This window comes from Aphelocoma coerulescens, chromosome 3 (genome assembly GCF_041296385.1).
Source record: "Aphelocoma coerulescens isolate FSJ_1873_10779 chromosome 3, UR_Acoe_1.0, whole genome shotgun sequence".
NCBI lineage: Eukaryota > Metazoa > Chordata > Aves > Passeriformes > Corvidae > Aphelocoma > Aphelocoma coerulescens.
This window is the reverse complement of record NC_091016.1, coordinates 59,533,236-59,558,798: the sequence shown is the minus strand read 5'-3', so window position 1 is coordinate 59,558,798 and position 25,563 is coordinate 59,533,236. Positions and strand designations below refer to the sequence as shown.

At 42.1% G+C, this 25,563-nt stretch overlaps 1 protein-coding gene across 2 annotated transcripts in view; it reads right to left on the bottom strand.

Annotated features, from left to right (window-relative positions):
- PDE7B (phosphodiesterase 7B) overlaps positions 1-25,563 on the bottom strand; it is a 171,252-nt gene that overhangs the window by 56,299 nt on the left and 89,390 nt on the right. Inside the window, exon 1 of one of the 2 annotated variants that reach the window (XM_069010457.1) lies at positions 25,043-25,469. The exons of the other annotated variant lie outside the window; for it this stretch is intronic. Coding sequence (XP_068866558.1) covers positions 25,043-25,280 — 238 coding nt within the window. The 5' untranslated portion in view covers positions 25,281-25,469. Of the gene's footprint in view, positions 1-25,042; positions 25,470-25,563 lie in introns of those variants that run through there. 2 annotated transcript variants of the gene reach the window in all.

Below are 25,563 nucleotides of genomic sequence, written 5' to 3'. Positions count from 1 at the left end.
TAAAAGATGTAACTGCAAACAAAACACCCCACTGCCTAGAACATGATGTTCTTGAGCGTGTGACGGCTAGTGTGACATCTTTAAAAATACCTCATTTGTTAGGCACGAAAGATGATATGTAATTACTTCTTCACAACTCTGCAGTAGGTCCAACATCCTTCCTCCTTTGTGTAAAAAATCTATTACAGTCGACTCTGAGCCTCCATAATTGGTCTCCATTAGTAATGATTTACATGATATTACATCTGTCACTGAATGTCAAGGTAATTTTCCCGTTTTCTTTCTTTGAATACTTTTATAAATTTTAGTTTAAAAGAGTACCTACTGTAAACATGTTCTAACAGAGGAGACTGCTAAAGAAAAACAAATTCTAAAGGACATGAGACAGTGATTTTGAAATACCTTGTCATTACAAAATTGACATTATTCATTTCTAGCTATGAAGACTTTGTATTTCTTTTTGCACCCAAGGAAACATCATGAGGAGTGAAGAATTGAATTTTCTGATCTGACAATGGCATAGGACAGGGTGGAACAATCTGTCAGTCCGCTTGGAAACTTGGTAACGTGATGTTTTCAATTCATACAGCTTCAGAGCTTGCTAAGAAATCCAAAGTTAGTCTTCATAAAAGCCATTTCTTAGGATTAAATGCCAAAACTGTGTTTAGGTCCTGCAGGCCTGAAAACTTCCAGAAAGAGGACAGGTCTTGAGCTGCCTCCAATTTCCAGATGTAAACCTGGAGGAGAAGCAGATGTTGGAAATAAGGCTGCCTGCCATACCAGTCGTGTGTTGAATGAAGGAGTGGGGCACACTGGTGCATGACATGGCAAGCTGGCAGAGCAGCACGGAGCTGAAACGTCCTGGCTGTATGCTGTGAGACACTGGACCCAAAAGAGACATAGTATAAGCATCCTCTCATTCTAGACTGAGATAGATCTGAATGAACTTGGTGGGTACAGGAACACAGACTACAAGTACAGCTTCTCATGTGACTCATGCAGTTCCTCGTGGTGGTGTTGACAACAGGCTTTTGTTAAGTGTCTTCTCAAAACCTACAGACCCAAGTTATGTCCTGCATTTCCACATTTGACAAATGTAGTCAAAGTCGCTCTGTAGTCACTGACCTCTAACCAGGAAGGTTAAGATTCAGAAAGAAATACATATGACAGTGTTTCATAATGCCATTTAGACAGGGAAAATAAAAGGTAGGAAGAATGTATTGGCTGACACAGTTAGACTGCTGCCTTTAAAATTGTTCCTAACAGTAATTTAGACCTTGGTTGATTTATTTTTTTTTTTCCTCATGGGTGGCTCTTTAATTTACACTTACTAAAGATTATTTGGGAACTACTTAGGAAAGCATGAACTTAAAAAGGAGTAAGATCCATTGGAAATCTGCCCTGGGCAGATTTGGTTTCATTTTGAATAATCCATCTTTCTTCCAAACACAAGTCCCATTGATTATCACTATAGAGAAAATCTGCTTTCCTTTAAAAAGTAAGTTGGTTTGTGTTCACTTCTCTGTAGCCAAGTCTTCACATCATAAAACAACCATTACCATTTACACTATTGGGTGAACTCCTCAGGGAGATTAATAGGGAGTTTTGAGGGCTCTGCTACCCCAGCAGATGATGCTCTGTTATTCCTGAGGATCCCACCTCAGATCAGGACAGAACAAATCAGAGAGAACTAAACGGGAACAGCTGCAGCCACAAATGACTATGCTGTGACTGAACGGAGCAATTCACTCCTAATGGTTCCATGCTGTCCGTAACAACCTATCAAGAGTAGCATATCCCACTTGGAAAAAATACTTACCTGTCAGGTAGTAAGTTTTCAAATAAAGAAGCAGTTCTTGGAAGCTTCAGACTACATTAAACATTGTTTGTCCCTAACAACCGAAGTGTGGAAAACACTGCAGTATTATTCTGTACTGAGGAGGGAGACTAAGAGAAAAGCAGAAGGCTGTTTTAAACGTGTAATTCATTACTGATTAAAAAAAGCAAATCACCGCCCCCCCCCAAACCACAAAATACGAAAACTATAAACCTCCAACATGGTAGAAAAGTTTCCTTAATGCTTTAGCATGTGGAAGGAGAATGAATACCACGTATCCAGAATCAGGAAACTGCCCAAAATTGTGGTCAACAGTTACACATACTAAGTATTAGGAGAGATATAAAAATCATGCTTGAATTGTTAACAACTACTTCATGAGACATAAGTGGCAGACAGACATAACTCAGGGGAGTTTTGTTCTTCCTTTCGTTCTTTCTTTTACTTACTCCTATTCTCATTTTTCACCATCACACCAAACAGCTAAACGTTCAGATCCTCGGAGCTTTACTAAAAATTTTTTGGCCAAAATATTAAAAAAAAGCCCAACTTTGTAAGGTGTTGGGCAGAAGTGGGGCCAAGTAGCTGTGTATTGTGTTGGGTCTCAGTGTTGGGTCCTGCTGCATTGGCTTCTCTCTCCTCTGGGTTTCAGGCATAAGGATGAAGGAAGAACTGTTCCCTCACCCTGCAACCACAATGGGAAGGGATTGGGTTAAGCAGCAAGAGCTGTATTTGCTTGCCCTCTCCCTTGGTTTGTTTATGCTGTCAAGCTTCTGGGTGCTGGCAGCACAGCCACGCCTGTCATGCATGTTAGGTCTGGGCCTAAAAGGGCGCTCCTGGCTGCTCTTGTTTGGGGAACATAAGAAATAAAGGCAGCTTGGGGAAGGGAGTGGACTTAAGAGCTAAAATGCGGGTTTATCTTGTACTGTCAGTGAGGTGAGGGCCCCCATAAACCCATCCCACCCTTATAATGACATATCTGGGGAACAGAAGAAGCCCTTACATCCCTCTGAGCTCTTCCAGCCTTCACATGTCCATCTGCTTCTCCCAAAGCTTCCACCCCTCTCCATGGCCTAGGAAGTCCTACCAGCGTTTCTCAGCCTTCCTTGTCCTCAATTTCTTTTACTGGCACCAAAATACTGAGCTCTGCTGCAATCCAAGGTGAGGACAGAATATGTGTTCCTTTGTTCCTGGAGTGGCCAAATTTTGTCTTGTCCATTGAGAAACACCGAGCTGGATCTAGATCAGGCCATCACAAACTAACCTCACCAGAGTCTAGCAGAATCTGAAGGCTGAGAGAAAATTCTCTATATCTAATACTTAAATGTAAGCATTTACATGTGAGCTACATGTCTCAGCTCTCATTCCAGTCAAAGCAGTGAGTCAGTGGAGCCTAGAGAAGTATTCCATTGCCTCAATTTACATTGGCTACAGCAGGAACTTACATACCAAACTTGAATACCTTGAAGCATCTTAACTTGGAGCTGAATCACTGACCCCTAGTGACCATGAACAAAATTCTCTAGGACTACAATTTTAGGACAAGCTGTATAAGGAGATAACTATGTTAAATGATGGGGGTAATTTGGAATAACATGTAAAATCCCATCTGAATCACCCTCTTTTTTGTTTTTTTCTTTTTTTCTGAAGGGGGTACAACAAAATATTTTCAACTGTTATCTGACAAAAAACTAATTGGATTTAAAGGATATTAATTCAACAGTACTAAAGGAAAAAACCCCATCTGGATAGGTTTTCAGCAGAAACCTATTTTGTGGATATTACTCAAGAACACTCTAGCTTTCACTATGTTTTCTCATTGTAAATTCATACTTTCCCAGTCTTAACTCAGGAAGGCAATAACAATACTAAAACATTTGCTTTTCATAGCAAGCTGTGTTTAAGATCAACTAATTAAACTAAACCCTTAGCAAGAAACTGCTAACAGTAGTTTAAAATAACTATGCTTTGTGAAGTCAAAACTCAGAAACCACTCATTACCACAATAATTATATAATAATTGTGGTCAAATTCATTGAGCTACACACTATGATGCCCATATCTGAATATTTACTTCTAGCTTACCACAGTTCATTAACTACCATCTTATACATTCTTGAGCAGCACTACATGAGATGCTTTCAGGCTGTACAAACCCATTGAAAGATGTGGAAACATCCTTTGTCAGCTTGCCTACATCTGCATAATCTTTGCTATCTGAAACTAATGAATACTAATTTAAAGGCTCCTTTCCAAATTCAGTCCCACAATGTAAATGTAACACCATCACTCTTGTGAAGTATCTAATGCTTCTACTTCACTGCACCTGCACAGCAGTTATATGCAAGAGAAAATGAGAATTTTTACCAAGGCAGTAAAAAAAAATACTTGGTATGTGTGTGTGTGTGTTCATGCAGTTTGAGTCAATATGTGCAGTTTGAGTCAATATGACAATTTCCTCAGCTAACTGAGGAATGCTATGGTTGCCTAGTTGACATTCAGTGCATTTTCATATATAGATGAAGCTCTGCTTCTTTAATGAAATTAGTACTCAAATGAAAAGTTTTCATTGCTGGAGGTAGAGTTTTGCTGTAATTTCTTGCCTTTAAGAGGAGTAGGCTAATGGAAAAGTAACATTTTTGGTCTTAGCAAAAAGTCCCAAAGAAAGTTCCATTACATTTTGGCTGGATTGGAAATACTAATCCATGTCACAGTATTTTTGTTCTGTTTCCATGAGATTTTGGGTAAAGAACTTTGCTGGGCTTTGAACTTTAACAAACCTACCATCTTCAGGTCAGAGACATTACTTTAAGACATTTTTCTACCAGCACCCAGCATCCGTGGCTTTGACTAGTCCACATATGTAAGGGAGACTGCTAAGGCAGAACACTTATTTTCTTACAAATCCAGTCAAGGACCACGTAGATATGCCTTGTATGATTCAGTCTTCATGTCTGTCCTCAAAAGAATATTAAGATAAGACTTCTTTGCAGGCTTTTGTGTAAGCATACATTTCAACTAATGTCAGCGAAACCCTGAAACTGTAGGGGAAACAATTAAAAAGCTAGAAAAACCAAAAAGCAAAGAGAACTTTTCTCATGGTCTCAGACAACACCATTCTCAGTGTGTGGTTTATCTAGGTTTTGGGGTACCCCTCTGCAATTTCTAAGAAGTGAATCTGAAGTAAGAAACAGAACAGAATATATTTGAACCACGGGCGTGCCTGTAACAGGAAGCTGCATTTCAATACAAATTTGCAGAGGCACCTTTTGTGACAGCAAACAATTGTTAACTTTCAAAAATTTTTCTGAAACTTTGTGACAGGAATGTGAGCTTCTGGAAAGTGCTGAGATACTGACATGTTATCTCCAATTAATTACAATCGCTAACATCTCTGCTATTTGTTATTCTGAATAGATAAATTTCTAAGGAACTAGTAAGTGAATGAATCAGAGTACCTTAACGCATGAGCATTTTTATTACACATTTTGTTCTTTAAAGCACTGTATTAGGATGAGAGAAAGTAAGAACTGTTAAGGAAGGGAATCTTGAGTTGTTATGTGACTATTTTCTCTGATTCTCATTTTACACTTACAAGAACTCTGTAACTCTATGGAGAAGATGATGATATTCTCATTCCTGCTGCAAAGAGAGATGGGTGCATGCTGTGCTCTTCTTGAGAGGGTTTTTTTTTCACTCTTACTGCTCTTGTTATCAATCTAAAGTGAATTCTACTCTTAGTAGATACCTATGACCAGTCATCATTATTTTCTGATGTTCGTGGCTCAGTGACAAAGCCTCTCATTAGAAGAAGGAATTTTTTTCTCTCATCAGGATGTTTTTCCACCTCTGGCCTCCTGCATTTCCTTTTTTCATCTGCCTGTCTTTTCAAGAGAGATGTATAAAGCTCAAAATGTACAGCACCCGACACCCGTCCTTCTGCAATTTGCCACAATTTCTGCATGAACTCTGTGCCCCAGCATTAGCAGCACAATGCAGCCCATGGGAGGGCACGGGGGTTCTCCAACTTCGTAAGTTGTGCGAATGTGTCTTTACTGCACACGCGACTAAGTTTTTGACAGCTCAAGGATGATTAAAATTTTCAAGAGCCTGGAAGATACCTCTGCTGAAGCAGAAGGAAAATGGTGGGTAAATAAAGCAAATACATGCTTACCATTTAGCAACAGCTCTTCTCTCTTCATGATTCCAGTTTTTGCAATCTTCCTGTCAAAAGTTGTTTATTTCATACACAGGCACTGCTGCACAAAGCCCTGCTAATCTGCCCTTGCCGCCTCCTCTTGTGCTTCAAATATAACAAAAGGTGATTTTCTTTCCTTTTTTGTGCAATTAAGTGAAGGACGTGTTCTTTTCATTTAAAACCTTCTTTATACAAGACTGAAATACCATGTCTTAAATCCAGGCATTAGGTATATATTAGATATAAACAAACGTACTGTTAAACCCGGCACTTGAAACAAAAAAAATCTCTTTTCCCTAACATCTCTCTGTTCTCCAAACTGCTGCATTATTTGCTGTACTCATATTCTGACCATTAAGACTGTTCTTGTCGATAAATACAGTGTAAGTTTCCAACTCTATCAACATCCATCTGCTTGCCTAAAAGCTTCCGTTTTGTTGTTATTTCTTTAAACACAGAATCATACAGCAAGGTGAAACAGATTTGGAAATGGAATGTTCATGCCTTCATGCTGGGTATGTCGTGCAGAGCATGATGAGATGTTATATCTACCCTTTCAGAATTTCAGGCAGAAATAAGAGTTAATTGGATAAGATTGTCTCTCTCATGAACCCAGTCACACTTTCACAATGCTCTGAAACTGTCTTTTTCCAGCTTTTCCCTCACGAAGAATTGCTACCCATGTCCAGTCACAATGAGTTGTTGGACGCTTATGAAACAAAATCAGCTTGCTTGGACTGATATTCTGAACATTCAAAGCCATGAAAAGGATTCACAGCCCAGAGTGATCCAATGGTTAGAGAAAAACAGAATGCAGCCTAGTAATTTTTGGTGTCAGCTCTGGTTCGATCCTCTTCTACCCTAAAACCATCTTCAGACCCAAACCCAGGACAGCTCCAGATCTGCAGGATGGATGGGCCTGAAATGCACATGTACTCATCAGCCAAAGTGCAGAATAACTCTGAATTTTGACCAAGCAAATGTATTTCTCTAGTGACATTTTTTTTCCTTTTTGACCCCAACTGGCTCCTATAGGATAAATCACGTTTAAAACAATAGTGTTACAACTAAGAATTTGTACCCTGAGATATTAAATTTCATAACTTTTTCATTTGTACATCTGTGCATAAGTATCACTCACTCCTACTCCTAACAACTTACTGTTGTGTTCAATGACAAAATACATAACCTTGAAAAGCCTTACCAGCCTTGCATTTCAAAGGCATTTCATAATTGTTTACCTCTTGGCTTGAACAGTAGTACTGTATGTACAAGGCCCTCCTTGAACTTGTGTAATTCAAAACTATTTAGAAACTTTTTCTCAAACGAATTTCTTCAGGGGGAAAAAAAAGCCAACAATAATAATAACAACATATTCCAACGAAGAATTTTTGTTAAGCCTTTTTGTTAAAAATTAAAAAAAAAAAATTCCTTTCTCTTTTACCTCAGAAAAGCAGTTTTCATTCCTACTTATTTCAAAGGAATGTCTGCAATTTTGCGGTATTATGCAAACCCCAATTAGCAGTCCACAAGGTGTTTTGAGAAACAGTGCCTAATGTGTTACAGACACATTTAGTGGCCAACCTCCAACAGCCTGAAAAAATGCCTTTTTTGAAAGAAAGTTTGGGAATTAAGTCACTTCAATTTTACTGGGAAATGCTAAGAGAAATAATTCTTCCAACAGTTAATAAAACTTTTTTTTTTTATTAGTTGTTGTTGCTTGTATGTTCTCTTACAGAAACAGAGCAGGATATTTCTGGCACCTGAGCAATTTGGTTTCCTTCAGTCTTTCCTTAAAATCCAGTTCTACAACTACTCACTGCTGAGCAAAGTGGTTAGTCTTACAAATTGTAGTCATCATTTGAGAGCAGTTCCAAAGACATCCATTGATTCCATCTGTTTATTTAGATCTGTTATGGGACCTAATAACTGTGGGGTTTTTTCACCTACACAGCATAATAGGACACAGGTATTTAAGATGCCTGCTAGGGTAACCTTCAGGACTGGGGTTTACAACAGTAAGAACAGTAAAGGGTGGGGAACACCGTTTATTCTGGGAGCCCTCCTGGGCTACACCAAGACTCCCACTGAGCAGAATGTGCTGTCTGACACAGCTTACCTGCACTTCAGAAACAAGACCACACAGATTTAAAACGCCCAAAGCAGCACTGACATACACAAGTGACAGTGAAGTTGCTGCTCATTCACAGGACTGAGGTTTTATTCCTCCCTTCCTCACCAGAACTGTGGAAAGATTTTATGAATGCCACAGTCAGAAGGAAGGTAAGGACATACACGTGTATGTCAAACACTCGTGACTATATTATGTCATGTATTTTATACCCCCTAATTTCTCTTCCCTGCAGAGGAAAAAACCCTCATCCTATTGTTAGCAATCTTTTACAAGTGATCCTACCCTAGCCAACTCCAATAAGCACGTTTTATTGCTCAATTAGTTCTTTATTTCTATCATGCCTAGGAACAGAAGCAAGATCTTGAAAAGTTTAAACCTTTTTTTTCTTTTGGCTCACATTCTACACAAACTGTTTCTAAAACTCTCATCCTTTCTCACTGACACATAAAAGTTCCTGGTCTCCTTTTTCCAGTCTCTAATCATGCTTCAACTCCTCATGAAACTCCAAGAGGCCCTGGCAGGCTCAGCTCCTCTCTCTCATTCTTTGCTAGCACAAAGTGGGGCACCATGGGCCGTACTGGACAGAAGTAAGGGGACAGAAGGGACAGAAGGGACAAGGCTTTATTAAAGTTACTCTTGAAAGATTTTAATTATCATCAGGATAAACACAAAGACGACAAGTATCTTAAACTGTGATTTTTTTTTCCTGAAGGCATAAAATAACGTGCATATCTAGAAACATCACAAATTACAGATCATCTGTCTATACATTGTGTAAATAAATATTTAGCGGTTGAATTAGACATATTTATGAGCCTCTGGGGCTGAGTACCATTTAAGTAATTCAGTCACATATCAAAACAGATTTTTGTTTTAGTTTTCCTGAAAAGTCAGCTTTGCTGACCAACTGCCATTTTACTCTTCTTTGTTGTAAAGTCCACAAAAGGAAAATACCTCTTTAAAAATATGAAGGCCATAAATCAGTAAATCAGAAGTTTCAGAGGAAGGATTGGAGCTGCAGCTGAGTGATTCTTACAACCCTGGCTTTACTCTATGCTTTACTGGGTCTCAAGCTGACAAAATGGGGCCAGACAGCCAAAAACTTTCCCTTCTGGTTCTGTCTGGGAAATCGGGAAGGGCCGAGTCAGTCACAAAATATAGGGCCCAATCTGCTCTGTTAAAACAGCCATTTTGGTAGCTGGTCTTGCTAACAGGCTATTGCTTTCAACAACCTGAAGTCTTCCAGGCAGTCACCAGCCTTCAAGTGTAAGGCAGGTTAAGTGATGGTACTCAAAGTGTACATTGGTTTTTAAAAGCAACTGCCCCGCTGCTGAAGGTATCATCCCTCTAGCTCTGCTATGTTAGAGGAGAGTGCAAACACCCCTCACCTTCCTCAAACCAAGATACATTAAGTATGTTAAATAACCTGACTAATGAACTTGTGGGTGGTTTCCAAAGTTATCATCCATCTGTACCCACACGCTGCGGGCTGGTTTTAAAGGTGAACTGTATAGGAGCCTACGATACACACTGTTTCACGGCAGGCATAACAGTCTCTCTGCTGGAGGTCAGCATTGATGGCAAAGCAGATCCAGAAGGAAAAGGGTCTGGCCCTCATCTTCTTACCTGTCAACTAACATGAAAGCTCTCTAACTCCATGCAGTTTCAAAGCTAGAAACTCAAAGACAAATTGGAATGCTTTTTCCTGCTGAATTACAGCAGTAAGAAAAACTGCCACTCTGAGCCTAAATAAAGTGCATTTAGGGCTTGGGCCCTATTTCAAGTTCTTATTAGCTCCTGGAAAGGTGCCACAGCAGCTCAAAACCTCTCCTGCCTGGAGTTGCTTAACTCTGCTGTACAAAGAGCGCTGCATCTGCATAGAAAGAAGACCAGTGCCTTTGGATTCCCCACTTGCGGCCCTGCTCAGCTCTGTACAACCATGCTCTCAATGCGCTGAGCTGCCTGAGCCAGAGATGCAGCTCTGGTCCTGATCTCAACGTCCCCCTGCAGCCCAGGAAACACAACCAGATGCCACACAGCAAGAAGGCACCACCAGACCACCACTGATCCGATGTACAGATCACCTGCGACATGTCAACACAGCCCTGAGCAGTTGTCTGAGTGCCTCATGCATAATTCATGCTTCCTTAAAGTAGTTTCTGTGTGTATTTTGACGGCTGACACTCCAAGCTCATTTCTGATCTGTTGTACCATGCAATCAAACAGCTCTAAATGCTAGCTGACTTCCCCCAGAAAGCATTAAGCTACACACAGAGTCTTTGTTCTCCACACTTCCCCCCCACTAAAAAAAAAGCCTAGCAGCTTTCCTGTAAATTAGTTCATGCCTTCAGCAGCTAAAAAGGAAATAGAAGAAAGTCAGTTCCTTCCTCCACCCTGCATCTTATAACACTCATACAGAAAACCCAACACAGTGGTCACCCAGCCTCCTCCCACCTCTCCTTTTCAAGCACTGGAGACAGCTCTTTGAAAGCCATCTCCTCTGCTAACAGTTTGCAGGTTGCACTTTTAGAGCCTGTCACCGGTGATTTAGGAAAATCACAATCCATGGCTCCACCAGCTTGACTTACTGCCTCTCTCAGCTGGTCAAGCGTTCAGGTGTGTTTTTCCACTCAAAGAAAGCAGGAAGATACACTACTCGAGGCAATGGGAACTGGCAGGCAGCTCCTTTTGGTTTTGGGTTGTTTTTTTTTTCATTATTTCCCTCATGTTTCTTTATTTGTAGAAACATCTTGTAAACAGAGACAGAAGAATTAAATATTTGCCCAGATTTTCCCTGGTTCCATTGTAACAGCTGCTTGCAGATTTTACATATGATAACAAAGGGAGAGAAGAGAAAATAGTTCTAATTGTTCCATCTTTCCCTCCCCTTCAAAGAGTGAGTACTCCTGTCCCCAAAGGGGACTGAATGCCACCTGCTTTGTGAATTGGTGCCTCCTGTTCACAGGCCACCTTCCACTAGCATCTGTATCAAGCCTTAAAGAAAATATTTTCTTATTTCATCCGTAAAGATGACAGCCTGAAGTGGAGGTGATATACATCCTTACTTTCAAAGAAGTTTTTCATTTATACAGCACTCATGGGCTACTTTGATTTTTCTGGGAACTGGCAGATGAAGTGGCTAAGCCACTCTCCATCATATTTGAGTAGTTGTGGCATTTCAGTAAAGTTCTCACCAACTGGAAAAGCAGTTTTTAAACCTTTAAACCATTTTTAAAAAGGGATCTAAGGAAGACCTTGGGAACTACAAGCTGGTCAGTCTCACCTCTGTGACCAGCAAGATCATGGAGCAGATCCTCCTGGAAACTACATTAAATGCTCACATGGATAATAAGGAGGTGATTGGTGACAGCAAGCATGGCTTCAGCAAGGACAAATCATGCCTGACAAACTGGTGACCTTCTACAATGGAACATGCTGGTAGGTAAGGGAAGAGCTAACTGACATCATCTACCTCGACTTGTGCAAAGCAGCTGACACTATCACAAACAATATCCTGTCTCTAAATGGGAGAGACAGGGATTTGACAGATGGACTATGCAGTGGATAAAGAACTGGCAGGATGGTCACACTCAAGAGCTGTGGTAAATGGCTCAATGTCCAAGTGACAAGTGGCATTCCTCAGGGGCTGGCATAGCAACCAGCACTGTTCCACACCTTCATCGGTGACATGGACAGTGGGACTGAGTGCACCCTCAGCACGTTTGCCAACAACAAACACCAAGCTCTATGGTGTGTTCTGTATGCAGGAAGGTAGGGATGCCATCCAGAGGGACCTTAACAGGCCTGAGAAGAGGGCCTATGCAAACCAAAAAGTTCAGCAAGACCAAGGGCAAAGTCCTGCACCTGGATAGGGGTAATCCCAAGCACAAGTCCAGGCTGAGTGGAGAATGGATTGAGAGCACCCTTTGTGAGAAGGACTTGGAGGTGCTGGTGGCTGAGAAACTTGACATGAATGGGCCATGTAAGCTCATGGCCCAGGTGGTCAACCATATCCTAGGCTGCGTCAAAAGCAGTGAGGCCAGCAGGTTGAGGGAGGTATTTCTGTCACCTTAGTCTGCTCTCCTGTGACCTTATCTGAAGTGCTGTGTCCAGCTCTGGGGCCCCCAACACATGAAGGACATGGATCTGTTGAAGCAAGTCCAGAGGAAGGACACAGATGCTCAGAGGGCTGGACCACCTCTCCTATGAAGACAGTCTGAGAAAGTTGGGGTGGTCCTGGAGACAGAAAGGCTCCAGGGAGACTTTACAGCACCTTCCAGTACCTAAAGGGGGGGGTTGCAGGAGACCTGGAGAGTGACTTTTTACGAGGGCATGAACTGACAGAACAAGGGGAAATGGTTTCAAACTGAAAGAGGGCAGGTTTATATTAGATATAAGAAATTCTTAACTATGAGGGTGGTGAGACATTGGAACAGGTTGCTAGAGAAGCTGCAGATGCCCCATTCCTGGAAATGTTCAAGGCCAGGTTGGACAGGGCTTTGAGAAACCTGGTCTAGTGGAAGGTGTCCCTGCCCATGGTGGGGTGGTTGGAACTACATGACCTCTGAGGTCCCTTTCAACCCAAATCATTCTATGATTTGTAATGCAATGTAGCACTACATAAGGGTTGTCTAAGCAGTTGTTCTTTCTTCATTTCAGTGCAGCTTATTTTCACTCTATCCTTGTCCAATCCAGTTCAATTACTGGTTTCACTCTTTAAAGAGATTTTAAAACAGTCATCCAACTTTTCTGATATCCTATGGATTAGTTGTGCTCCCCACCCAAGCCATCAGTCTGGCATTCATGTTTTTACATGCTTTTCTTTTTACTATCACGCTGCTTTATTTTATTTAATCTCTGCTTCTTCCACTTCTGCCTCTGTGTGTGGCTCTGATGGTTCTGTGTTACTTTATCAGACTCTTTGACTATAAGAGAAATCTGGGACAGATAAAAAGTTTTGCTGCTGCATGCCCTGCTTGTGCTCACTCAGAAGAGGCTGAGGCTCTTCTCTTGATAAAAAGATGGGTTTGGGAACAGGAGCAGAACTTTTGAGCAATGGTATTAAAGCCAAACAAGTTTCTACTAGCAGCACCTTACCAGCTCACTTGGGAAAGCCGCTGACTCCTACAAGCCATAGGGTTTTGGTGATTGCAATGCTCATGACCCAGTACACAATGAGGTTTTCATAGAAAATTAAGTTTTGGTATCTCCTCTCTCTTTCTGGACAAAGGTGAAAGAGAAGCTCCTGCAGGGCTTTGAATAGATACCTCCTGGCTGAGACACATAATTTAAACAGCTGCTGGTTAGTAGCATGCCTGCCCTTGCACTGTGACAATCGTCCCAGTAGCTTCCTCTGTCCTAATTAAAATAAGGCATGGGGTGTTATCTGGGGAAAACCAGTTTTATTGACTTGAGGCGGCCAACAGATATTTATGAGACATTTCACAAGCCATCTATACAGTGATGTTGAAAGCTGTATTTGTAGGGGACATCAAATGCCTGCAGACCCCAACAGGACACAGTCTTACCATGTGCTATCCTTCAGTAGAGGAAAGGAGCAGTAAATAAAATTCTGCCAGTAAAAAGTAGGAAGAGGAAGTGCAAAGGACAGCAGACACCAATTTTTCTGGTGAAAGAAGCATCAGTGAAAATGTACTGTGCACAGAGGTGGAGGTGACAGGAGGGGAAGATATCGAAGATATCTAAAATAGAGAAGAAGCAAGTAAGACTGCAGGTGTGGCAACCAGTTAAGTTGAAGACACAGATGTGCATTGCAACAGAAGAGAATTAATTTGCAGTGAGGCAGTCAGTCTGGTCATAATAATTTGGAAAGATGCTCAAAGGCATGGCGGCTGAGGAGTACACTAGGATAGACTTTGCAATATGAAGGGAGAACAAATGACTACTAAGGGAAATCGAGGACTTGACAGCGATGGTGAAAAAGAAATCCCATACTGAACTGTTGCTCTGCTTTTCTAAAATGGAAGAGAACTGGCCTGGTGATTTTTCTCACCCTCATCTCTTCATGTGATCTAGAGTCAGCATGAAAATTGAAGTCTAAATAGGAGAACAGGGGGGAAAAAAATAAGCAGATGACCAGAAAAAGACAGATTCTCAATGATGATCTAAACTTCAGTAGTTCTGCCACTAATTCACAGTGTTGCTCTTAACTCATGCTGTTAAACAAGGTCACATGCAAAACGTTTTCTGTCTGTATGACAAGACAGCTAAGTATAGAGTGCTTTCCCCTTCTAGTCATTTGATCCTATTCAAAACATATAATCTCCCAGGTCTCCAGTCTGTGCAAAGCCAGACATCAGCGCATTTTTGGCTACAGGGCACCTACAAAAAGATTACTGACAGTCTTGTGAGGTTTGTCGTGCAGATTCTGTCAAGGGGCCAACATTTAAATAAGGTACCTTGCATTTTCATTATGAGAATTCCAGCTCACTATTAGCAAAGTTAGTTTAACTTTTAGTCTGTTGTGCCAGTTACTTAGTAGGTAATAAATAATGCGCACGGCAGGCAATGGGGGAAGGGAAGATCTATTCTATTGCTATTCCACGGGGAAATTAAATAGGCTTGCTGAGTCTGCTTGGTTAGGGGTTATAACTGTATTCTGACTTCCATCTCTTTAATGTAATTATGATTTAACAGCTACGCGCTTTCAGTAGATGACCACATTTTACAGATCGCATCTTATAACTCAGAAAAGTATTCTGTAGGTAGCTTAAGCATTTACTTGACACAAATCAGGTAGCTTCCTAGACACTTAAAAGTCAAGCTTCTATCTTGAAGCAGAACTTCAGACCTAGTTATTAGCGAAGATCTGAGCATTCAGGTTCTACTGATGATCTGTGAAATCTTGTCAAGGATCATACATTTCTAACAGATAAGCCAGGCAGACCACTCAGTGAACACATCCCAGTCTGCTTCTGACAGGAAAATCCCATACTTCTGACTCTTATTTTCTCCCCAGGCAAAACAGGGTCTTCAGGCACACTTCTGTCTTACACTGCTTGCACTTCACCTTGCATGCAGTATGTTTTCTGCACTCGCCCCGCAAGTCCTACTATCCCTTTCACTTTTGCAATGGGTAAGTTAAGTAGTACTCAGGTAAAAAGAAAAGAGATCATACTGAAACCTTCTGATTACTCATTAAGCTTAACTACTGTGGTCCTGTAACAGCTCCTGTATGCTCTTGCCTGCAGTATGCCTTCAGCATGAGCCCCCATGCTGCCGTAACTTGAGCTGCAATCCTCGATATTTTTCATCACTTTGGCTGAGATGCACAAAGCTAGAAAAACTGATAAACCGTAACTCACAACATGCTCCTTAAAAAAAAAGTCTCTGAGAGTCAATGCATGACGGCACCAAGCCCATCTCATCTGTGTCACCATGCCCTTATCCACATCTGCAATTATGGTTTCCAATGAGAGGGCAGGACAACTCGACAGAAAGAAGACGGGCAAAAGCTGTGCCAGCACTTATATGCAGCAGTGATCGTTGCCTTATTCATGACTGACAAGGAGGGAATTTGGGATTAAACTTGAGACATGCTAGTGGACTAAACAGCACTAAGGAAATTCCCATCTCTCCCTCCAACTCCCACCCATTGCTTGTCTCCTCTAAGTGCCCTCTGTTCCTCGCTGCTCTGCTTTCTTGAGAGCTCTCAGTTTGCTGACTCTAAGCAGGATGTTCAAACGGACCTTGCTTGGAAGTGTATGCTGACAGTGTCTTACCTAAAACCTCGCTCCTCTGCCATTTTAGGGTGGTAGTTCTCAGCTGTGCAATGAATTCTTCTAAGTCTCTTTTCCAGTGGTCACGGAAAGCAACACACATTTACACACACAGAACTGACTTCAAGAAAGGCCCTGAGCTAGTCAGCCAGTACTAATTTATTTAGTTAGCTTTACCTCCCAAACAAGAACATGAAATGTACACTCATTAGTGCTTCCAGAAGAAGAGAAAGCAAGTGCAATAGCTGTGCAGCACCTATAAAGTTCAGAATCTCACACACGGTTTTCTGTTTCTTGATGTTAGTGTGCCTGAATGTAATCTATATCACTAAAATAATCTGCAAGCAGGGAGTGCAGAATTCTTTTCCTCCTCCACCTCTTTTAATGAGACAAAACTGCATGTAAACCCCAAGCTGGATCAAATAGTTTTTTCTGGCATTTCACAGAAGCCCAGTCTCTCTCACCCCTTTATTCTCTCAATTCCACTTTGAATTAGAAATGCAATTGCCCAATTACTGTGAAGGCAGCTGTTCCTGCAGTTTATCCACTCAGGCTGGAAGCAGGAAATATGAAATCTTCCATGAAAGCCTGTAATTATGAGATTTCCAGTTTAAGTTTTGCACACATGAACTGTTTGGAAGATGTTTGGATAAGCGAAGTTGGAACACAGCTATTTGGATAAGCACCTGGATGCTTCATGAACACAGTCTCCTGATAATCCAGATAACATGCAGAGATAACCCCCTGAGGATTAACTGCTGCTACCCTTAACTAACAGAAAGCTCACTCACAGAAGCACTTCTTATTAGACAAGGAAGAACTCAGCCCACAGCTATTAAAAACAGGATAGTGGACTGTGTATGGAAGGTATTTTCGGTACCCATCAAAATTTTGATGGCTTAAGAAATGTTCTGCACCTGCATTTTCCAATAATTCTGTATGATTTTTAATTGAATATTCACCTAGCATCTGTGTAGACACTAGTTTTTGTCTGTTTTGGAACACAGCTCCAGCAAGCTTAAAACTAATTCCTTCTACTTGATGAACCTACTTTACAATTTAACTTTCAAAAGCAGTGTTCAAACACTATTGTGTAGTACTTAGTTTAGAGTTATTCTCCTGTCTGATCCATAATTCCAGCAGCTGAAAACAAAACATTCAATCTCAAGGCAGTGCTTAAGCAGCAGGAAAGAAGTAATGCCTGCCACAGCATTTTCTGCCACAGAAAATCCTCCAGGGTAACGCTTCATTTCTAACTGCACCTGCACAGAGCACCTTTTAGGTAGGCCTTTGAGTTAATACTTTGTCCTTACCTTAAGTCAGGGATAGCAGGAGAACACTGAGATAGCAATATTTGAAGGGCATTACCTCCACACAAGTCAGAGCTGGCTACAGATGAAAGGATTTCATACTCTCCCACAGGAAGTGGAGTTTTGCACACTTCCCCTTCAGAAGGGATCAGAGCTGGGGAAGTTTACAGCAATTTCTCCAAATGGTCTTGTGGGTATAAAGAGACACTTTAAGAGTACACCTTCCACGGAGTTTTACCTAGAAGCAACACTGAACATCCTGGTTTAGAACAAAGGCCATCCATGTCCATGGCAAGACAGTCCCTGGCTTCACTGCAATTTCAAACAGTTCCTCAGTTCCTGGGACTGGGGAGCACTCCCACAGGGTTGCATTCCCAGAGATTACAAATCAACTGGCAAAGGTCAATGGCAGAGTTTTATTTTCTGAGGGAAATTTGAAGGATACCTGAACTTCAGGATATTCTCTTCAAAGAGCAATGGAAGGGGTTTGCCTCTCTACTGATACTGTAATTAGGGGCAGATCTGACAGCAATACTCAGCCTGCTAAACCTGTGTTCTGTTGGACCTCTCTCTTTGTACACACTACATTCATCTTTTGCAGGGAAAACCACAGCTGGCTGTCCACAGAGGAGCCAAAAGAATGCTTTATGAAGGATTTATTCCTTCTTTCATACCAAGTTTGTTTGTTTGTAGCCATAACAGTGACAGAAGAAATTTTATGCTGCGAGCTGAGGAAAAAAATTTTGTCTTGCGTTTGCAAGTCTACACCATGGACTAGTCAAGTACTTAACTTAATGCAATTTATCCCATAATTTAGTAGGCTGAATGCTCTTTCTGAACAAGGTCAGGATGACTCACAAAAAGTTTTTAACAAGCATCAAAGCATGTTTTAAGCTGGGTATCTCAAGAGTGTTTCACTTTTTAGTCCAAACGAAAGGAAGACAGGAGAACTAGAAAGTTTTATAGAATTATGGCCAGAACCAGATGCATAATTGCTGTGAAGAAACAGTCTGAGGTCAACTGACTTTCAAAGAAGCTGCCACCATGGAGTTCCTGCAGGACAACCCCAATTCAGACAAGTTTGCCCATTTGTAAAGATGCCCCTTGGAAATGTGGCAGTGGTGGAGCAGCATGTGAGCTACTATCGTAAGTAACATGGTTTAGCATATTCTGAAAGCAGAGCTCTGGGGAGGGGGTCTGAATAGGTTATAGTGGAGAAAATGGTGACATGGACACTTTTTTCCTGTTGTTGCCTGAATGGAAAGCCAAAGTCACACTTCCTAAAGCAGGACTACAGAAAGCTGTCTAGGATGCGTATCTCCAAGCAAACTCTTTTAAGTATGATAGATCACAAACTAAGCTTGTTATGAAGAAGCGCTGAAACAGCAAACGTTGCATACAATGCCTTCCTACTTTGGAAGTTGGAATGCAGTATTGAGACTCCCACAATGCATTTTAAACATTTCTCTCACAACATTTAAGCAATACAGAAAACCATCAACACTAGGCATGGCTAACATCACTACTGCTTTCTATTGGTAGCTGCTTACCAGTTTAATTCTTCACAGAGTACAGAGAACTTCAGAGTCAATTTACCAAAGACAAAAGAAAACCATCAACTTTAACCCTAATGAAGCAAACAAGCATACAACAAATCCTCCCCCCCCAAAAACCCCAGCTCTGTTTGTATTATAGTGCAATAGCTTTTCCAGCTTTTCCTTTAGCAACATTATTTTTATATATCAAGCCGCATCTCTGGCTCCTAATATTTAGAACAGCTTCCCTGAAAGCAACATATCTGGCCACCACTTCACAGCTCACTGGAATTTGCTCTATTTGTATTTATAGTTTTCAGCAGACTGCTCATTTGTCTCTGAGTTGACAGACCAATAAAACCTCTGTCACTTTTCTAGCACACCAGCAGCATTCCCTTCTTCATGCTGGCCAACATCCAACCTGGGCAATTACATTTTATCTCCTAACTTTATCCTGCAGTCTTAACTCTATAATATCATAATTTTTTTCTTTCTTTTATGGCTGAACACAGCTGAACAGCTGCTCAAAGAGCTACTCCAAGTATTTCTGAAAATAAATTTTGTTTTCCAACATTCACAATAATGCAAACAAAAAATGTGCCAGCCAGGACCACAGGAACTGAAAGACCATTTAGAAATCCCTGAGATTTTCAGATTATTTCTTCTCTACTCTTTACCCCTGGTCTAGCTCCTATTTTGGTGGACATCGCAGCAGTTGAACTTGGTCATCTCAAAGGTCACGTCAAACTTAACTCTGAATATCCCAAAATCCTAACAAATCCACAACAGAAAATTTACGTAAGAATGAAGTAGAAAAGAGTGATTAAGCACAGTGGTTAAGTAGAAAATTTTCACTCTCAAAATAAACAGGACTTCAATTGACAAACCCATCAGCTCACTTTGACATGTTCAAAATAAAGGACTTCTAGTATCAGTTCAACTTCTCAATCTAAACTACATTTTAAAAATACTTCAAAGTAAAGAGGTAGGTATTAAACAAGGACCAGAATTTGAACAGTGACCACGATTTAATATCTCAATTTTTTTTTTAATCTTTGAAGACAATTCTCTAATTATGATAGTCTTTCGGAAAAAAAAATAGTCCCAAATAATATGTATTAATAACTTATTTTCAGCTGGTAAACTGAAGAGTTGTGTTTGAACAGCACTACCCATAGGTGTGGTCTGAATTTTATCTCTTGGTCTACATACACACACTACAGAAGTGGTACTGGACACTGACTAATTTCACTGTTCTTAATGAGACCATCACTGATTTAACCAGCTCTTCACAAAATATAGAAGAGCATATTTCTTGTTCCCAGGGGCAGGAGCTTCAATACAACCATCAGTGAGCAATCAAAGCTGCCACAGGTAGTCTTGATCCTATCAAATTCACATTCTTTGTCCCTCTAAGTGTAATGGATTTAACAAGCCTCAACATAAAACTTGGGGGAAAAAAAGAAAAGAAAATCTAACCTCAGAAATATATATCAAGCTGTCTTCCTGCCTGCTGTGCATCTCTCAGCAGGACATAAACAAAGCTGATTTCAATCTAAACAATAACATAGGAGACTGCTCAGATGCTAAGACAATGCCATTTGATACCTCCCACATTTATTGCTGGTATCTACCTTTGTGGCACCTACATGCTCAGCACCAACTACTGAAAATGATGAGCTTTTAATCTGTTAGCCAAACCCCCATGTGGTTCTCAGTAATTTACAGATTCAGATTTTAAGCATTTTATGATTATTAGTTATTGCAGTGGAACTACAAACACAAGCATGAGTTTCAAGATGTCACAACTAAACACGATTCAGCAAATACACACCCAAACAGGTTGTTCAGAGAAGTTGTAGATGCCAGTTCCTGGAAGTCTTCAAGGCCAGGTGGGATGCAACTTTGAGCAACCAGGTCTAGTAGAAGGTGTCCCTGTCCATGGCAGGGGGGTTGACACTAGATGGTCTTTAAAGGTCTCTTCCTATCCAAATAATTTTGTGATTCTATAAGGAATGACGGGAAGTGGAAGCATGAAGTTTATTTTAACATGCACAGCAAAGCTATTGCACAGCATGACAAAAATTGTTAAGTACAAAAGAAAAATGAAGTAGAAGCCATGTTTCCTGGGATACTATGGAAGAGCTGAGTCTTTGGCAGTCTTGTGAATAACTTTAAGGCAGACCTTCAAGCAGCCACTAAGGAAACCCACATGATTTGACTCTGACCATTCAAACAGGTGTATCACAAGACTGCTCAGCAGACAGCTCTAAGGTTGGAAAGAGCAAGCAAGAAGTCTGAATAGACTACTCAACTGTAAGGGAGACAATGGACTGAGGAGAAGTAAAGACATGCCAATAATTGGCAGAGATTTTCCCAGTTGTAATAGGAGCGAAGTTCGGTACTTGCTTGTTTTTCCTACTCATGGCAAAGGGACTCATCAGCTAACAACAAGCATGATGCATGCATGAATCAGAACTACATTTCTGAGAAAATATCTACCAATAGAAAGAGGTAAGTGGAAAAAAACATTCAGAGTTATTTCAAAAAACCCACAGTGTCTTAAGAGACGTCGATAATTTTTAGTAGCACTGCACCTTTCTCTGAAAGTCTTGCATGTCTGCACATGTGCAAGACTCAGTACAGAAAGTCTCTCTGGAGTTATCTGGGATGATCACTGTAAGCTTAAGAGGTGGCTAATGCTCATAAGGAAGACTCTCAGAGGCAAACCTGTACCTGTTCCCTGATCAGGTTTGTTTAATATGCAAAGCTACTGCTGAACTCTAGGAGGGGGTGATAAGAAAGTCAGGGTCATAAACAGAACACAGTTACCTCCTAGGCATCAACACAGTTTCAGATAAGAATTATTTGAATAATTCAACTCTAATAATATCAACACATGCTGTTATTTTATTCAAGTAAAAGGCATTGGCTTGCAAATAATCTACTTGAAACACAGTATGAAATGACACCAAATTATACCCATTTCCCACAGAAATGGCTTCTGACACAGCCAGAGAGAGTCTTCAACAGATCTCAAGTTTTGTGCTGATTTGGTCAAGGATTGAAACAGGGTGGGAAAAAAAGAGTTACTAAGCAACAGCAGGCCAGGAGCAGGAGAAAGGTCTGTAGTCTTAATTGATACTAACATTAAAAATCAGTGCAACGAGAAGAGAAGGCTTAAGATGTGAGTTTTACTGCTTTGGAAGTGAAAATAAATCATCATTAGAAACCCTAGACAGGCAGTCACTGAAATCTGAGTTCTTCATTCATCCCAAGTATATACTGCATGATGTATTGGAAACCCTTTTTTGCAGGGAGACTAAGTAGCTTATTCTCAGTACTGAACAAGACGAAAGACCCAGATTTAGCTCTTACATATGAGAGCCCAGGACACACAGATAGTTTTTCTCTCTAGAAGCTCTCTACTCCTACCTCAGGAAAGGGGAATGTGGTATAAATTACAGCTAAATGGGTCCCCAAGACACTGCCATCCACAGAACTGACATCGTGTGCAGATATAGCTCTCTCTCCTCCACACTATCTACAGTTACAAGGGTTGTGACTCTTCTAGAAAGCCAGTCCAAAGCTCAGTCCAATCACTCGGACAAAGCAAAGAAATTTGCTTAGCTAAATCTGTATTAACATGATCAAGCAAGCCAGAAATCCTGACAGTTTCCTTCCAGAATTCATATCTATTTCCTCTTCTACTGTAAGCAAAGTAGTTTCATGAGGATGTGATAACAGAACATGAGTTATCACATGAATACTTACAAATTCAAATGAAAAAGCCCTTGATGTGGAAAAGTGCTGTGAACTCTACTACTGAACAATCAACTTGTATTTGCCTAGCTAGCAGTACCTCAAGCAGAAGTTATTTGCTTTAACTTCACCTAAAGAAAATCTGATTCCCGACTAACTACTGCCTTTTTTATAAGATAGAAGTTATAAAGTTTTGTTCTGCTTTCTTTTCAGCAATCAAACATGTAAAAAACACCCCACAAACACAAAGCTGAGTACCTCAAACTACTAAGCCTTCCAAATGATTATCTCTTCTTCCCATTTCTGCATTCTTTGACTCTGCACTTATTTAAGTATACTAGATTTCAGCATTTACTGGTTTTCCCACATACTCCAATGTACTTAAAGTGACTAAAATGAAACCACAAGAGGGAAAACTACTAGGATGACTGCTGCTGAGGAGGAAAAACCAGCAACCCAGGTCTGGTTCACTCAAACTGTCTGATGATTCGTATTTAAAGTGTTGAGAGTTAAGTCATCTTCTGCCCTGATTTGTACTGGTGCAAGTCAGCTGAGCTTACAAAATAGGATCTGGCACCATGAAGAGGACTGTCCCCTCACAGGATACAAGTAATGGCCATTTGAGTAAATGCAAGTTACTCACATCCTACTAGTGGACCGATCTGTCTCTGCACATTCACACTCATTTTTAGTTGCCTCCAGGAATCTGAAGGTGAATCTCATTTGTTACCTAATGAAAGTAATTTCACCAGATACAACACAAGCACAATGAAAAACCACCATTACTCATACATAAGGTGTAAGCAATGCAGCATTTCTCAGGTTGCTTGATTAGGGTCCATCTCTGAACACTCAGCATTCACCACACTCAATCTCCCTGGTTGGCTACGGTACATTCCCAGCTGATTTGCTCCAAGTCTTAAAGAGCAATATGATCTCCCCTTTCATTATTCACACCACTCTTACTTATTATTCTTTTAAACTGAAGAGATTCCCCAAGAGTAAGATGACAGGTTGTATATCTTCCTCAGAGCCCAAGAACTATCTTCCCTTTTTCAAAGTGGAAGGGGACCAAACATTTTTTTATTAAACTGCAAACATTTTAAATCATAGACATACAATGACCAACAGCCAACCTTAGCAGGCATTCAAAAGTGATAGACTGATACCTATTTAATATTCAAGTTTATACATAGATTTATGGAGAATACATACATACACACTACAAGCACTTCAAAATACCTACAAAGAGGTTATTCTACCTAAGAAACTAATTTATTCAGGTACGAAGTACTGTAAATTATAGGTCTCAATAACAGGTACACCAAAGGAAGGTGAAGGCATAATCTTTGAAGACTGAACGCTTTGGAAGAATTTAGTGACCAAGTTGCAGAGATGAGATAATCCAGAGTTCTGAAGAAACAAGCCACACAGTTTCATTAAGTCTGTTAAATCACAGCAGTACAATTACAGGCGAATAAAAAATTATCAGCTGGTACTGAGACAACTACAGGCCTATGACCCCGACTTCAACAGAAGGCAAGAGGTTTTGAAGGAGCAAAGAGGTTGCCTCCAACACAAGGGAAAATGTTTTGAACCATAAGCAATCTGGAGCACAGGTTAAGATGCAGAGTAAACTCATAAGAAGTACCATGCTAGCCTGACCACTCATCTCTACCTAATGAAAATGCTACAGGTCTCACCTGGACTTCCGTAAAGCATGTGATGTGGTGCCATATGTTAATGAGATCGGAAAAAACTGACAGGCAAGATTTATACATTTAATGAAAAAGCACGTGCTCTTTACCCAGCAATATACCACGTTTAAAGAGAATAATGTGGGACAGGGCAGCGCTTCTCAAGTTTTTAACAGTGGTGGCTATCAAAGTACAAGTCGTAAGGGAGTCGCTCCGCTTTGCTCAAGGGAAGAGCGGGCAGATCACGTGAAAGGAGCCCAACGCACGCAAAGATCGGGGAGAGGTTTGGCGGTGGAAGAGGAGAGACCATGCGCTCGGAAGGGCACGGCGAACACAGCCGGGGAAGAAGCGACCGGGCTGCCCGGCGGCCCCGGGGCGCCGCTGCTCCGTCACCTTGACCGCGGGGCCGCCGCCGCGGAGCTCCGTGCGGGCCGGGAGAGCTCTCCGCGCCGGCACTGAGCCCGGCTGCCCCGGCGGAGGTCAGCCTCTGAGCCGCGGAGCTACTCGCTCTGGTTTTGAGCCGCGCTTTTATCACCCCGCGTATAAAAACCACGCAACAGATTGGACTGGGAGAGCGCCATCAGCTAACTGACGTGGCCTCGGAGCGGCACAAACTCCGGAGCGCGTGTCCCGACGGCGGGAGAGAGCTGCCCAAAGCACGGGCTGTTTCTCAGCCCGGCCGCGGTCGGTCGGGCAGCTCGGCGGCCCCGGCGGCTCTGCCCCATGACGGGACGGGACGGACCGGCTCCGGCCGCGGCTCCCCGTCACCCTCGGCCCCCAGCCGCGTTTGCCCCGCAGATTCCCCGAGCAGTAGGGCGGGGGAAACCTACCTGCCGAACCACCCAGGGCATCCTCGCTCTCCAAAACGCCTCTGTGCTTCGTCCCGCGGAGCTCCCCCTTGGATTTCCAAACGAGCTTTACCATCTTGATCATCTCGGGCAAGTCCCAGGCCAGGGTCCCCTGCTGATAACCGGGCAGGCTGCCCATGGGAAAGGGCATCGGCTCTTCCCCCGTCCTCCTCCGCCTGCCCGGCTCTGCCGCGGGGAAGAAGCGCTCCAGCACCGGCATCCTGGCCCGCGCCCCCCGCCGGGGAGCCGCAGCCACCCCCCGGTCCGAGCAGCCGCGATGGGCATCCAGAGCGGGGCGGGGGCGCCCGGCTGCCCACCGCCGCCGCCCCTCGCCAGGGGCACGCCCGGCCCCGGCCCAGCGGAAGGAAGGAGCGCCGGGCTCCGGCGGCAGCGCTCGGCTCCCGCCGCTGCGCGCCCTCAGCCCGCCGCCAGGCGCCTGCAGCCGGGGCGAAGCGGCTGCCGGGCAGGCGCGGGGCCGCCGCTCATGCCGGCGCGGCGCCGGG